The 16,315-nt window shown below is 34.7% G+C and overlaps 1 protein-coding gene across 2 annotated transcripts in view; it reads right to left on the bottom strand.

Annotated features, from left to right (window-relative positions):
• Positions 1–16,315, bottom strand: part of HBS1L (HBS1 like translational GTPase) — a 94,465-nt gene that overhangs the window by 67,218 nt on the left and 10,932 nt on the right. Inside the window, exons 3-5 of one of the 2 annotated variants that reach the window (XM_066247781.1) lie at positions 14,884–15,009; positions 10,473–10,667; positions 8,704–8,847 (exon numbers count right to left, since the gene is read on the bottom strand). In XM_066247781.1, coding sequence (XP_066103878.1) covers positions 8,704–8,847; positions 10,473–10,667; positions 14,884–15,009 — 465 coding nt within the window. The remainder of the gene's footprint in view (positions 1–8,703; positions 8,848–10,472; positions 10,668–14,883; positions 15,010–16,315) is intronic. The other variant, XM_066247782.1, reaches the window with a different exon arrangement.

Here is a 16,315-nt window from a genome sequence, read left to right on the forward strand (position 1 = left end):
AAGTGCCCGGTGCCTGTCTCCCCAAGTGCAGGCCCCAGGCGCCAGCAATGCAGTGCCCACACAGCCCAGCTGGGAGCAGACTCGCTAGCCAGGCAGGAACAAAGGCGAAACTGGACTAAGGCTAAGCCTTGGCATGGCACAGACTCTCTGGACTCTGGCCTTTCTTCTGGTTTGACGGAGACAAGGCTGGACTTTTCCCGCAGCAGGACCAGAGAGAAGACACTGGGAGCCCAGGGGCAAGCCTTTGACCCTGCCTCTACAATAAATCTTCCCACTACACCTTGTTCTCCCGTACATGGGTCCCCGGAAGGTGAAAGGACTCAATTTAACAAAAATCAATCTCTCTCTCTCTCTCTCTCTCTCTCTCTCTCTCTCTCACACACACACACACACACACACACAGCGCTCTGAAAATTTTAAAACTTTCAGATTCTCATCTTATAAAGGAAATCAAAATTAAATTGTGGACTATCCAGAAAATAACAATAACTAATAGAAACCAGGAAATCTCAAGAAGAACCCATATGCTCCAGCAAATAGAGTATTCACAGGAAAATAACTAGAGACAGAATATGTAGGAGAGAATGGGAACAATGGTATCACTTCAAGGCAGCGGGGAGGAACAAAGAGAGGGTGGAGGCAGGGTCCCAATCTAACCATTTATTTCTTACAACAGAGAGATCTCAGTTGTGTGGCAAAATGTTACTTTCTGTTAAAAACTAAATGGTGGGTCTGTGACTGTTATACTATTTTCTGTTTGAAATGTCATAAATTCACTTTTAGAATAAAGAGTTAAAAATACATTTAAGTGCAATTAAATGTTCTACTCAAGAAGGAAAGCAGATTAGGTGTTATACAGAAAAAGTCACTAATAATGATTTAAAACCAGAAAAACTAATTTTCAATCTAGGAGCCAATCTTTGGGGTAAAGATATAAATTACAAGGTAATAAATCATGAGAAAGAAAACAGCTGGCAAAAGGGGAAAGTAGAAAAAAGGCAACAGTATTTAAAAATAAGAATGAAGATTTAACCACAATTTGGAAAAATCTAAAAGAATAAGACAAAACTGTGCCTTTGGGATACTGATTTTAAGCTGGTTATTAAGAACAAGACCCAGAAAGAACCTTTGATCCTCCCCCATTCCTGCCTAAAAGAGTGAATAGCAGGCCTGCTCCAGGAAGAAAATCGTAGGACGCTAGCTTTAGCCTAATTTGAGTTGAGTACAGTGGACGGGAGGGCTCCAGGCCTGGTAGCTAGATCAGCCTCTGTGCCCCACTGAAGGAAGATCATGCCAGCTGTCCCTGTTCTGCTCTTCCTCAACAACCTGTAAATTGCTTATTTCCTTTGAAATTTCAGATTCCTGCTCTCCTTTTGTCCAAAATGACATATACACCTAATTTTACCTCATATTCTTTGGAAATTTTCATGCTATGTGAATTTCCAGTGCACACATATCAAAATTTGATTTTTTTTTTCTCCTGTTAATCTGCTAGTATGTCTTTGAATTATTAGCCCAGCTAGAACTCAGAAGTGGAGAAGAAATTTTTTTCTTAGCCCCCACAGTACAAATACATCTGTCCACCTGGATAAAATGACTTTCTAAGAAAATTAAATTTTGAAAAATTGACCATAGAATATTAAGAAGGATAAATTCTACCATGAAACAAATAATTTCAATGCCCTTTAAATTATTTAAGGGCCTGACCTGTGGTGGCGCAGTGGATAGGGCATCGACCTGGAATGCTGAAGTCCCCAGTTCGGGACCCTGGGCTTGCCTGGTCAAGGCACATACAAACAAGAAACAACTACTATGAATTGAGGCTTCCTGCTCCTCCTCCACCTTCTCTGTCTCCTCTCTCTAAAAAAAAAAATCAATCAATAATTTTTTTTTTAATTATTTAAGGATTAAGAAAAATTTTCTAAATGTTCTATAAAGACATCACAAGAGATCGCTTTTCAACATTTTGGCTAAGATCAAGTATAAAAACACCACTAGAGAAAGCAAAATCTGACAAAGAACACACAGATAACTGTAATTTAATTTTATAAATAAAATAATCTTAAATAAAATATCAGCAAAGGTAAGAAAAAATATGAGATGTTCTAAATTAAAATTACAGCATCTGGTAAGTGGGTACGCCTTCCCTGAAGACCACGCCACGTTACTGCGTATCCTTCCCCTGTGCACAACCAAACCAGACTGTCCACGTAGTCCGTAAGTGCGACTGCGTAGTCGCAATACTCGTGTCTCAATTTTTTAAAGTTTTTATGTGAGTTAGCATCGTACACTCAAAATGCCGTATGTCGAAACGGTCGTAACCCAGGGACCCCCATATTCACATAGGGGGTATGATTTTAACATAGGGTGGTATTAAAAGGAATATAGGGAAATAAATACGTGTGCATATGAAGGTTTCCCTTCCACAAGACTAAGAACAAAGTGATATATCGATATAAACTACAACCCAAAGAGCACTTAGCCAGGAGGAGATGACGGGGGTGTGGTGGGAGGGGGGTTGCAAAGCACAGAAAACTCAGGTAGGGGCTCATGAGTGGGCTTGGAGAGGGGGCACACAAATCAAATCTAGTTCATAAAAGGTTTTAAAAAATAATTTATTCTTTTGCTTGTTTGTTTTGTTCTTCGTTGCTTTTTATTTTTCTTATAAAATAATCTATAGGGTTTAAACAGGGGAACAAAAAATTAAACAAAAGTATAGAAAGTGTTTTAGAGGAAATAAACTGAGAAGAAACCAGTTAAATGTTTCAGTAAATCTGCCGAAAGCTAAGGGATTTTATGAGAAAACATAGCGATAAAGACCAGAGTGGTGAGTCGAAAACGTCCAGTAAATCCTCATTATTCAGCGATTCCAAATTTGCTAATTCACCTACTGGCTCAAATTTATTTGTAACCCTAAAATCACCTGCAGTGCTTTCAGTCACTCCAGACAAATGCAGAGGAGCAAAATACTTGATATTCCCGGCTGAGGTTGAACAAGGTAATACACCCTGACTTTTACAACTCATATATACTGTACACCAGTATCCTTTTTGTGACCTGTTTAGTGCCATCTGTTTTGCACTGTGGTTTTAGTTTGTAATTTAGCTGTTTGAAATAGCCTCCAAGAGTAGTGCTTAGGGGCTGTTCAGTGTTCCCAAGAACAAGGCAGCTGTGATGTGCCTTACGAATAAAAGATGTGTTAGATAAGCTTTGTTCAGGCAAGTTATAGTGCATTGGCCATGAGCTGAACATTAGTGAATCAATAATACATAAACAGCATATATTAAATAAAATATCTTTAAATAGATCTATAAAATAAGGTTATGTATTAAATTGGTTGGCAAAAGTGCTGTGACCAGAATAACAGGAACCTAACCCTGTGTTTCCTATAGGAACAATGGTTTGGGATTTATACATTTCATTCGGTGTTCACTAATTTATGACTTTATAAAATACAACTACCACTGTATATGTACATACGTATATTTACTTATTTGTAAAGCAGAATGGAACTGGCAATCAGTTACAAGAAGTAAATAAAGGAGAGAAATCTAAGGCTATGTGAGCTGGGTTTCTGATTTCAGCAACTGGAAGATGGTGATACTACTAATAAAGATAGGAAAGCAGAGGAGGTGGTGGCCGCTTGGATCAGGAAGGCAAACATGCCAGCAGTGAACAGAGTGGTCATGTATGCCACACTGTAATAAATAGAATTATGTGTTTAAGAACTCAAATCCTCAACCCTTTGAGAGTTAAGAATTGTCTTTTTTCATCTTGGTATATCTCCTGCAACTATATATACTGCTTGCAAAAAGTAGGGGATATTTCAAAAATAAGTATGAAGCTATAAAATATCCCCTACTTTTTGTGAGCAGTACATATAGTCACTATATATATATATATACACACACACACACACACATATGTGTGTATACACATATATACACACACACATATAGTCATATGATATAAACCAGGCATATCAACACCAGAATGTACACTTTATCAATTCTTTTACCTTCCACTGCCATCTTTGCAAGTACATTACTCATATTCACCATAATCTATAAGTGTTTCTATGTGAGTCCTAAAAAAGTAAAAATATCAATATATATATACATAATTTTACCTTTTTGAAAGCAAGAAGTCTAAATGACAAATAGTATCTTACAAGAAATTCTGCACAACCAAGGTAATTTGTTTTTTAATTTGTTTCAGAAACATAAAGCAGTTCCTTCAGCATAAATCATTGAAACACCATTCTGAAATATCAAGTTTATATAAAAAAATCTGAATGGATAAATTGTTTCACACTTAAGAAAACCTCAGAATTATCATTTATTTCAATGTAGCTTTTACAAAATGTTTACATATACTCAAAAAGAAGTCTTTTTGTACCTTAAAAACTAAAAATTACAATATACAAGTACATACACGAAGCCTTTATAGTTATAAAAGAAAGCTAATAAGAATATTTATATCAATCCCTGTCTGGTTAACACAATTTCTAGGCTACTACAAACTGATTTTACAATATATTTGTGTGAATACGAAACAAAAAACTTGATACACCATAGTTCTTCCTGAAAATATAATTGTATACTTTTTTATTTGTAATGGTCCATATAGAGATTCGGGGTTAATTTAAAAGGTAAGTAATTATATGAGAATCCATTATTTTTCTTCTATGTTTATCTTAACAGTGCTTCCTTTTATATACAAAGAAAAACACTGTATTAATTTTATCTTTAGAGTGATAATTAGTTGTATGATGTCCCACTGAATATTAAAAATTAAATATATTAAACCCTGGGAAAGTTATTACTACATAGATGATAAAAACAAAAAGGGTAAAGGAAGAGTTCAAGAAGAAAAGGATTCAAAGACAAAGGGAGAAACAGAGGTTAGAATTCCAGTTTAGAGTAGAAAATAGGAAAAGGTAAACCAAAAAAGAAGAAAAGTTAAGCAAATTGTTCTGTACAGAGATAAAACTCTAGTTCTTGGAAATCAATGGTAAGAACTGTAACCAAAAAGCCAACCAAAGACTTGAGCAGGCAAAAGGAATAAACATCTGTGAACATCTGAGAACTTGTTCCTTTTCCAAAGGCTAAGGGCAAAGGGTGGAAGAGGTAGGGGGTCCTCTTGGTTCGACTCTCTGTATCACAAGATCGTGACACTTCCTTCATCAACAAGGCAAGTGCAAACCATGTACATACATGCCTGACAGAGCAGTAGCCATGACAAGGAAAAATATAGGGAGACATTTAAAAATTGTTGCCTTCTCTATAACCCTGTAATACAGAATTTTCCCCCTAAAATAATCTCATAAAGGGTAGTTATAATTTCCACTTGAAAACTGGTTTAAAAGGTACCACAGCCGGACCTATGGTGGCTCAGTGGATAAAGCGTCAACTTGGAAAGCTGAGTCACTGGTTCAAAACCCAGGCTTGCCTTGTTAAGGCACATATGGGAAGCAACTACAAATTAATGCTTCCCGTTCCTCTCCCCCACATCTCTCTCTCTCTCCTCTCTTTCTCCTCTCCCTAAAATGAATAAAAATCTTAAAAAAAAAAAAAAAAAAAAAAGGTACCACAGTTCAACTTCAATACGGGTTAAATAAGTACATGTGGAATCATGTACAAAGTGGACCACATATGTAGCACTTACTCTATCAGGAATTATTCATTCACTTTGACATTGGAGACCGCCTGCAGTTGATAAGTCATATACTAAAAGTTCAAAATTACTAAAATGTTTCATCAAGGTTTAAGACTAGAAAAAACAAAATCAGCACTTGGGGCAATTCAAACTTTACAATCAATCATAAAATTGTGATTTATCTGCTCTCCTAATCAACAGTATGATATGCACTGAAACAAGCAAAAAAAAAACCTGAAGACATTATGAGAAAGTGTTCGGTCAAGAACAATAAAGACATAATGCTGGCTTAAGTATTCCCATCAAATCAGTGAATATAACAACAACAGCTAAAAAGATAAGAATGTCATGTCATTCTGCAAATAAATAGAAACTAGAAATATGAAAAAAAAGAATTTATCAAAAGCACAGTGAAGCAGCTGCCAGAGAAAAATATTATTTTTTACTGGTAAAAAGTCAGCTATTTAATTTTCATTAAGAAATAATACTTTAGATAACACATTTTTCTGCAAGAAATACTAAAAATATTGGTATCCTCTTATGTAAAAACCCATAATTTCTGTTTAGCAATTTTCTTTGGTATTCCTGATTACTAGAAAATATAAATTATATATTCAAGTAGGATAGATGTTATTCTAAGCATTAGTAATTCCTTTCATTCTACTGATTTCTTTCCCAAAGGCAGTAGTTCTCCAGTGGAACTGACACATCAGAATCACATAGGGACTATTTTACTTTCCCAAATGTCATTCCTCAGGGACTGGTTGACCATGTCTCAAATGAAGCCATAGTATGTGTTCTGAAAAAATTCCACCAGTGACTGTGATTGTGAGATGAAGAAACTGCTTTAAGTGAAGAATTATTTACTTGGTCTACTGACTAGAAGAGCTCTTGTTTGGTCTGCCACTGCTGAAATCTACACTGTAGCACACAGAGTTGTCAGTAGCTAAGAGGAAAACTCTAAAACTCCACAACATATTACTTATAGTAAAAGAGTTAAGACAACTGATAAAATTACCTATTCAAAGAACATGCAACCATTTTTGAAAATACTTTCTATATATTTATTTTAATGTATGCATTTAGGACAAATGGTTTTGAAACTGTATAAAAATAATTTATGCATTAATGCAACCTCAATATTTACATGGTCCCTTAAAGGATTTTCAACAAAAATCTATTTCAACAACCTCCACAGTATTCTTAATGTCAGGAATTTAAGATTTTTCTAATAGAAAAATATTAGTATTCATCTACAGAAAAATAATAAAACTTGGAATGATATCACTAATATTTTAAAATGTAATTATGTCTCAGCTATGCTATGCCACATAGAAGAAAAATCTTTATCACTAAACTTTAATAATCCTAAGTGGCAGCATTTGGTTTAAGAAGAAAGCACAAAAATAGTTTATACAAGAAAATGTTTCATTGTAAAAAAGTTCAATACTTCAAACAAAAATACTGTATCTGAGTTTGATTTCACAATATCAAGTTTTCATGTGCAGTTTGTAAACATACACCATTATTGGCTATCAACTTAAATAAAGCCAGTTATCACTAAAAAACAACATGAAAACGTAATTTCAGTGCAGAAATACATATCAACTAGTTATCAATTAAGACAATTTTAATATAAAAATCACAACTTAAATCCAAAATAAAAAGTCATCCTATAAAGACTTTAAATCACTTTAAGCTCTACAACTGTTACGAAGTTTTCCTTTTCTTACTATTCTCTAGTAAAAACTTTCTTCTGATTAGCTTTTACAATGTCATCAGGAGATGCCGATTTGAAGTCAAATGGTGTTATTGCTATTAGAGGACTTATCTCTTTGTCCTTTATGTCCTGAACTTGTCTACTATAAAGAAAACTCTTATAAAGGTCAAGGGTGCGTCGCCTGCAGCTTCTCAATGGGTAACGAAGACACAGTGTTGAAGCAAAAGCTGAGGGTCTAGCAGCGAGGGCCTTGGTCCAGGCCAGGGTGAAAGGTGGTTTCCTAGTCAGATAGCCTTTATTGTTCTGCTTCTTATCCTTGGCAGAAACGGAACTGTTCCCTAGCTTCGAACTCAGAATTTTAGTTCCTGGTGTTAGAGCAACTGATTGGTCTATTACAGTTTCTGGAACAAAATCTGTGGTTTTTATAAGAACACTAAGATCAATATTTGAGTCTATTTCAGGGGACCTCATTTCAGATAAACTGGGCTTAAAGGAATCATTCTTAATCTGAGAGTTGTCTGTGTCAATTGTTTCTGCAATCAAATCAGAAAGTGACAAATTCTCAAAGTCCCTTACAGGAGAAGTTTTATGAAACGCCAAAGACGACAGTGATCCTGTTAATTCTGATACTCCAGTCGAAGCCTGACACCGATCTGCTAGTTGTGATAAGGGAAAGGATCCCAAACTGAGATCTGTGAAACGGGCAGATGACTGATTACAGAGATCAGATAAAGGGCAGCATCGGCTGGGGCTGCTTTCCTTGTGGTCCTGGAACAGTTCTGCCAGAAATGGACGTGCACCCTGGGAAAAGTGCAAACTGGAATTCTGCGCACTTTGTTCAGCTGAAGACATATTTCCAACTTCAGTCTTTTTATGAGCATTTAAATGATCAAGAGCCATATTTTCTAATGAGTTACTTAGGAGCAAAGGATTACTTAAACTTTCTAAACTGCTTTGTACTGGAATGTTTTCCAAATCAGGTAGTGAATTATTTTGAATACATAAAGAGTTATTTGGTGTCGTGTTGTTTATCATTAAGGATTTTAAATCTGGTATTCCTTTGAAAGTAGAATCATCTTTGGAAACACATTCAGATGCACGAGGTCTTAACAAATCAGTATCTAGACCCGTTGAAAGTAGACTTTTCAGACTACCTCGTGATGATAATCTGAGCGATGACTCATTTTTACAAGACTCTCCTGGCATACCATCAGTTAGTTCAGCTAGTGACAGCTCTCTGGTTAACTTACATGATTCTAGTTTCTTTTCACTTTTAGGCCTGTCAAGTCTGTTTTTTTTATGGAGTAAAAAGTGACTTGGCACACCTGAGGAATTATGATATATTCCATATTTTGCTACTGGACCAGAAAAACCAAGTGGTTTGCTACTGCAATCCAAATGGTTTGCAGACTGAGGACAAGAGCTTTGAGCATTATCAGTTGAAACTTCAGAGTAAGATGATAAGACTCCTTACCTTACAAGAGCCATTGATTTTCAGGTGAATAGGTTCACATGTGCAGAAGACAGTCACAGCAACCAGAAGAAAACATGAAATGAGGCATTTAATTACTAAATGTTTCTTTTGATTATGACCTAAATAAAGTGATACTTGGCCATTATTTAATAAAAAGTGAACACTCTAAAAATCAATAATAATTTTACTTTCCTTTAACCATCTAAAGTTCATACACACACGCGCGCACTCTCACACACACACACACACACACACACACACACTGACCAAGTTAATCATTGTCCTAATTTCCACAAATTTTATAATGTGAGGTTTAAATTATTATAGTCAGGATTGTCTCAAATTAAAAATGTCGAGAAAACCAATGGAAAGAACTAGGTTCATCTTCTATAATTATAATGTATTTAAAAAGGCAAACACTACCTGATAATTTCTACACTGACCTGGGAAAAACTATTGGTATAGATGACATATTACAGACTCATTCTCATATTGGCCATTTAAAAGTACATCACACTAAAATTTAAAAAATATAAAACTAAACAAAATAAAAACCACCCTTATTTCATGTAGCAAACTGCATATAATTTTGCTGTGTCAAAAATCTAGTTCTCAACTTCCAGCAAATAGCAACCCTGTTAACAAATCACCATGTTTCTTCTGATAGACCTCATATCAATTACTATAAAAGTATTTCAGTTTACTTCTTTTGTCAATTAAATTCCAAATTTAACCCCAAGTTCTACAAACTTAAGACTAAGCATCAGGCTATCAAATGTAAGAGCTGTATAATTATGATACTTATGATATTTAAATACAACTAAATTATATTTATAAATACCATAAGCACAAAAGGATTTTTTTTATATCGTTGGGCTATTAATTTCCATCTCATGACCCATTAGAGTTAAAAAACAAGTTAAAAGCTCTCTAAGCTACTAACAAAAAGCCAAAGGATCTTGTCTTACTTTTAATAGGATTTTATTTCCCCTATATCCCATTAGTTATGAATATAAGTAGGGAAACCCTAGCCAGTTGGCTCAGTGGTAGAGCATCGGCCCAATGTGTGGATGTCCCAGGTTCGATTCCTGGTCAGGGCACACAGGAGAGGCAACCATCAGCTTCTCCCCTCCTCTCGCCTCTCTTTCTCACTCTCTCTTCTGCTCCTACAGCCATGGCTCAACTGGCTGGAGTGCATTGGCTCCAGGCGCTGAGGATGGCCCCGTGGAGCCTTGGCCTCAGGTGCTAAAAATAGCTTGGTTGCAAGCATGGCCCCAAGGGGGCACAGCATGTGCTCCAGACAGGGGTTGCCAGGAAGATCTCAATCAGGGTGCATGCAGGAGTCTGTCTCTTTATCTCCCCTCCTCTCACTTGGTTAAGAAGGAAAAAAGAAAGAAAGAAAGAAAAGAAAACAGGGAAATTTTTTTAAAAGCAAGAATGGGCTTTAATATAGGGAACACAACATTCAATTTAAAAATCCACAAACTAGAAAGTCAATTCATAATAATCTAGTTATTGCGACATGCAAAATCTTCTGCTCATTTTCCTTAACAGCTCAAGCAAATCAAAGCCTCTTTTAAATCAGTAACTATAAAACAAAGAGAACAGGTAAAAGCATACCTTTTGCTATCTTTCCTGTAGATATTGTTCCCTCACTCTTGACCTTTAAATTCTGCATTTTATCTTGTTCCAGAACCATTGACAAAGCCTTCTGCACATCAAACTTGTTCTTCAGAACTGCTTCAATCAACATGTCATCGGGCACAGCATCTCCAAATACCTCTCTCATATGATCAAGGCATGAGTAAAGACGAGCTAGAATCAACAACAATTAAAAGCTATATTAAATGTTATGAAAGAATGCTCAATCTTCAAACCTGAAAGAATAATTTGAAACTATAAGATGTTCAAGTCTCCTTTTTCTTTTATAACTTATTTATAATGATTATATTTTTATCTATAGCATGCCTATCATCCCTTATCAAAGGAACAATTATATTAAGAAATCAATTTAAGAAATGTCTCATAAATAACACTATTGCTTAAAAAAAGTAAACTATATACATTAATATCTATTTTCAATGATGATGTTTTACATATGTACAAAGGGTGTGAAGATATTTCTAACTTGTTATAGTGAATCCAGTAATCACTGAGTATACTTCTTGAAATTTCTTAAATTACTATTACTTTAAGTTTTGTGGGGTTTTTTGTTCGTTTTTTGGCTAACTGCAGTTTTTACCAGCCAACTAAAATTACCATATTAACTCTTTAAAAATGGGCAAGATAACCTGATTTTTTTTTTTTTTTGAGAAAGAGATAGGAAGGGAGAGATGTGAGAAGCATCAACTCATAGTTGTGTCATTTTAATTGTTCACTGATTGGTTCTCATATGTGCCTTGATCATGGGGCTCAAGTTGAGCCAGTTAACCATGGGCTCAAGCCAACGACCTTGGTCTTCAAACCAGCGACCTTCGGGCTCAAGTCAGCAACCCTGGGATCATGTTGATCCTGCACAATAGCTGGCGACCCCATGCTCAAGCTGGCAACCTTGAGATTTCAAATTTGGGACCTCAGCATCCGAGGTTAACACTCTACCACTGCTCCACCACTGGTCAGGTAAGATAACCTAATATCAAAATGCCATAAAATAAGAAAGTTCATACATTAAGAGAATGGACATTCATTTTCTTTATTTATTATTTTTTTTAGAGACAGATAGAGAAACACAGAGAGGTAAGAACATCAATCTGTTACTGTATGTGCCCTGACCAGGGATCGAACAGGCAACCTCTGCACTTTGGGACAACATTCCAACCAACCGAGCTATACAGCCAGGGCTTAATTTTTTCTTTATTGATTGATTTTTAGAAAGACAGAGAGAGAGGGGAGGAAGAAGTGAAACAATCATTTGTTGTTCCACTCAGTAATGCATTCATTAGTTACTTCTCATGTGTGCCCTGATCAGCAATCAAACTAGCAACCTTGTCATTTCCAGACAATGTTCTAACCAACTAAGCTGACATTCATTTTTAAAATAAAACTTAAAATCTGAATGCCTAAATCTTTAAGAATTTTTATTTTCTGATGACATTAATTAGTTATAAAAATTGCAAATAATATTCATTAATGATATAAATTCCATGAGAATTATATTCCTGGGTCCTAAAATAGGCACTGGTATAGGTCCCTGAATAAAAATAAACATATTAAATTTATTTCTATAGCATTTGAATTTCTAAAATAGTTGATATATTTTGGCATCCTCACAATAACTCTATAACCTAGATAGATCAGGCAAATTCTAATTCATAAAGATAATCATGGAATTACACCCCACAATGACAACCATACTTTCATTAAAAATACAATTAAATATTATTGAGGAGGTTTAAATAGAACTAAGGTATGCAGACTATCTACTCCATAAATCAATTTCAGAGAATGCAACTTATATCACATTTTATATGCTTAAATGTTTAATAGGAATCTACTAGCAATATCCCATCCTTGTTAAAAATAAAAAAGTATTTGATACTTTTTCTATTGCTTTCTTTTTTAACTAGTCATACACCACATAATGATATTTCAGTCAACAATGATATACCATGGTGATGCCCTAAGATTATTATGGAGCTTAAAACTTCCCACCACTTAGTGACGGCACCATCATAATGTGCTCGAGTAAGGTGTTACTCGCATGTTTGTGGTGGTGCTGGTGTAAACAAGCGTCCTGTGCTGCCAGCCATATAATAGTACAGCACAGATAACTAAGGAGAGTACACAACACTTAGTAATCACAATAAATGATTATGTTACTGGTTTATGTATTTAATACACGTTTTATCATTACTTTAGAACAGTGGTTCTCTACTGATGTGCCACAAAAATTTTAAGACATGCAACACCTGACTAGTTGGGGCACTGACTTCTTTTCCCTTAGATTATCAAATATAAAATGACAATAGCTAACACAACAACAGCCATCCAGTGTGAATGAAACAAAATTATATCTATTGTTTTTGTCAAATAGGCAAAAAATATAACATATTTTTTGGTGTGCCAGATTTTTAGTAATTAGTTTATGTGTGTCATGAGCTGGAAAAGGTTGAAAATCAGTGCTTTATAGTGTACTCTTTCTACTTACGAAAAGAATTTGCTATAAAACAGCATGCCATGTTATGCTGGCAGTGGCCCTGTATACCTCATTTACCGAGTCTCGATTTAATCTCCCGTTTTACACAGCAGCATGAGGCAAGGCCTGTAGGCTGAGAGCAGTAGGCATGCAATACAGACTAGGTGTATAGCAGGCTACACCACCGAGGTTTGCGTAAGTCCACTCTGTGATGTTCATACACCGACAACATCCCCTAACAATGCACTTCCCAGAACATAACCTCTTGTTTAATGGCACATGACTATTAAAAATAAATTCCTCAAATATATTGGGTAATTCTGCTTTGCCTGAGTCCAAGATTAATTTTAGGTTAATAATCTATACTTGGAAAACTATACCATCCCTATTCCACAAATACATGAATTACTGAAACAGGAACAGAATACTTAGTATAACTAGCATCAAGGCCATTTCTAATTAATTATAGCAACTATTTTCTATGCATACACAAGGAAGAGAGATATGGAGTAAGGCTGTTTTGATTTATATCCAAATGCCATCAAGCTGGTGCAACCTCAGCCAATTTACCTCTCTGTCTCATTTTCCTCGCCTCTAATATAAGCACACTAATTGACCTACTTCATAAAACTGCTGTGAAAATTAAACGTTAATATCTGAACAACATTTAGAAAACTACCTGGAAAGCATTTAGTAAAGGTTAGCTACAAGGTATTATTGTTATCGTGCAATTACTTACATTTGTCCGATGGGAAGAATGATTAACTTTTACTTTCAAACATAACTTTGAATTTCATACCTTCTTAAAATCATTCTAAGGCACAGCAAAAAGGTATACAACTTCAACTCTACTCTTACCCTTTCACCCAGCAATAACAACTAAAATACTTTCTTCAAATACACAAATACTATTAAAGAGTTTAAGTAGCAACTCCTCTACCAAGTTTTTTCCAGATTGTTAAATGTATTTGCAGTGGATAAAGTTTTTTTATTCTATATCTGTTGTTTCCCTTTCTGCTTTCTAACTTTGTATCATTTGTGCCTTCTCTCCACTTTCTGGTTTGAAAGAAACTAGTTTGGTTAGAAACTAATATATATTTTATTGATTTATTAAGTGATCAGCTCTCAGTTTTGTATACCCTCTTTCTTTTTTCAAAATAATTATCAATTTTCAATTTATAAACATTTGCAGGACAAAGTCGCACTCTAGAGAAATCAGCCTTGCTCATTACCAACAGACTGTTTTACTATTAAACCTGGCCATTTTAATTTGCTACACTGTTCTTCAAATGATGGCTTGAGTGATATGTTTGAAGCAATGTCAGGATTGAAATTTACTTATAAAAGACAAAATGCAAATATCTATGTTAAAATGTTTAAGAAAATTGAAAAGATGAAAACTCTTAATCAATGTTATTACCATTTATGAGTTATATCTTGAAACTTAATTTACATGGATATGACCCATCAAGACATTTGTACAGTGTTACATTAGACTTAAAATTAAAAAAAAATTTTTTTTAAACAGACTTCTAGAACTTAATGTTTTGCAAGGAAATGCTACTTCTATAATCTAATTATAAGCTCTACATAAAGCATATGAAACAATAAATGTTACTAAAAGAAAATAAATCACTGAAGATCAGATGAAGATTTTGATGAAAAATTCCAATTACTAAATAATAGTAATACAATCAATTTTCAAATATATAGTTAATCATACACTCTGCACAAACATACTTAATAAAATGTCAATTTTCCTAGAAAATACAAGATGCATTTGTACTATTGCTGCCCACCATTACTATCATGAACAATAACAATGAAACCATTAAGCTCTAGTATATTGATTATTATGCACTTTTAGATAAGAAACACAGACTAATTTTACTATACCTTGATCAAATTCACTTAGCTGGTGGTTCAAAAGAGAATTGGAGGATTCTTTCAGGTCTTCATAATCATATTCTTCAACAGGCTCAACAACAGGTTTGTCACGTCGTGAGTAAATAAACTGAGCAGCTAGAATAGAAAATGAAGAATGCTTTTGTACAGCCATTTCTCATTAACTATTTTTTTAAGTAAAAATTAGGGATTCTGATTTTTTACTTTTTTACTTACCTACAGCCATTTATCTACATTTCATAATGAATAAAAACAAAACATATCATACCCAAATCTTCTTAAATATCCTTACTATTTATTAGCCTCTTATAAATCATCTTCCTTCTTTCCTCCAATCTCCAAGACCATTCCCAAGACTACTTTCCCTACAGTTTTCAAAAACTAGCTTTCCTGATACCTCGGCCTTGCCTGCAACTCCATCTTCCTTAACATTTTCTCTTCTTTGGTACAAATATCCCAAATCTCTTCTCTAATTTCCTTTTTTGCATAATTAATAAAATACTAAAAATAGAGTAGGTTTTCAATTTCTAAGAATTGATAATTTTCCTGACCCTAAAAGTTGACCAAAATCATACATCTTAACTTTTGAACAACCCATCCTTTCAATCACACAGTGAGACTGTATTCTAGAGTCATGCTGTGACTTTCAGACACCAGTCTCTGCTACTCTGCAGTATGTAATTGGGTTTATTTCATTAAAAGGAAAAAGACAAAATATCCAAGTGCCAATCAATATATGCCTGATGATCAAACAGAAAATACAAGTGAGAAAGAAGAAAATCATCATGCCCCAAGAATGGACTCCTCTGCCTCAACCCAATGAACTCAATTCTTGGAGACTGGATTCACTTGTGAAGGAACAAAATTAAAGAATAAGTTAAGAAAGATAAAATATCAATACAGTATTCTCAAAGCAAGGTGTTATTAGGAATTTTAGATTATTTAGCTTCTGGAAGAGCATGTGACATGTAAGTCTGTTGCTCAATATTCCCATGTTTGACTTTTGTGCATGTTTTCAGGAAGTCACTATTAATGGAAGTAAGGAAAACTACATTCAAAATGTACAGATAATGCTTTAATAAAATGCGATAGTACTAAAGTATGTGATCTGGGCCATTTTGTGGCTGGTAACTTACAAATTACTTTCTTGACTATAATAAACCATTCAGTTTAACCTAAATGTAATAAATATACTCTCCCCAACTTCCTCTTGCAGTTCTGAACTATGAGGAACAACCTAAGACAAAAAAGTTAAGTGAGGCAAGAAATCAGATACTTCCTTCAGCAATTTTCGCTTAGGATATCCTGACAGAGAGGAGGAAGTGTCAGTGTCCAGGCTTCTACTCTACCTCCTGGATCTTTTTTCTAGAGGGTTTTCCCACCCTGAACCCACACACAGATTACCTCCGAAACCTACACTGTG

This window comes from Saccopteryx bilineata, chromosome 12 (assembly GCF_036850765.1).
Source record: "Saccopteryx bilineata isolate mSacBil1 chromosome 12, mSacBil1_pri_phased_curated, whole genome shotgun sequence".
Taxonomy (NCBI): Eukaryota; Metazoa; Chordata; class Mammalia; order Chiroptera; family Emballonuridae; genus Saccopteryx; species Saccopteryx bilineata.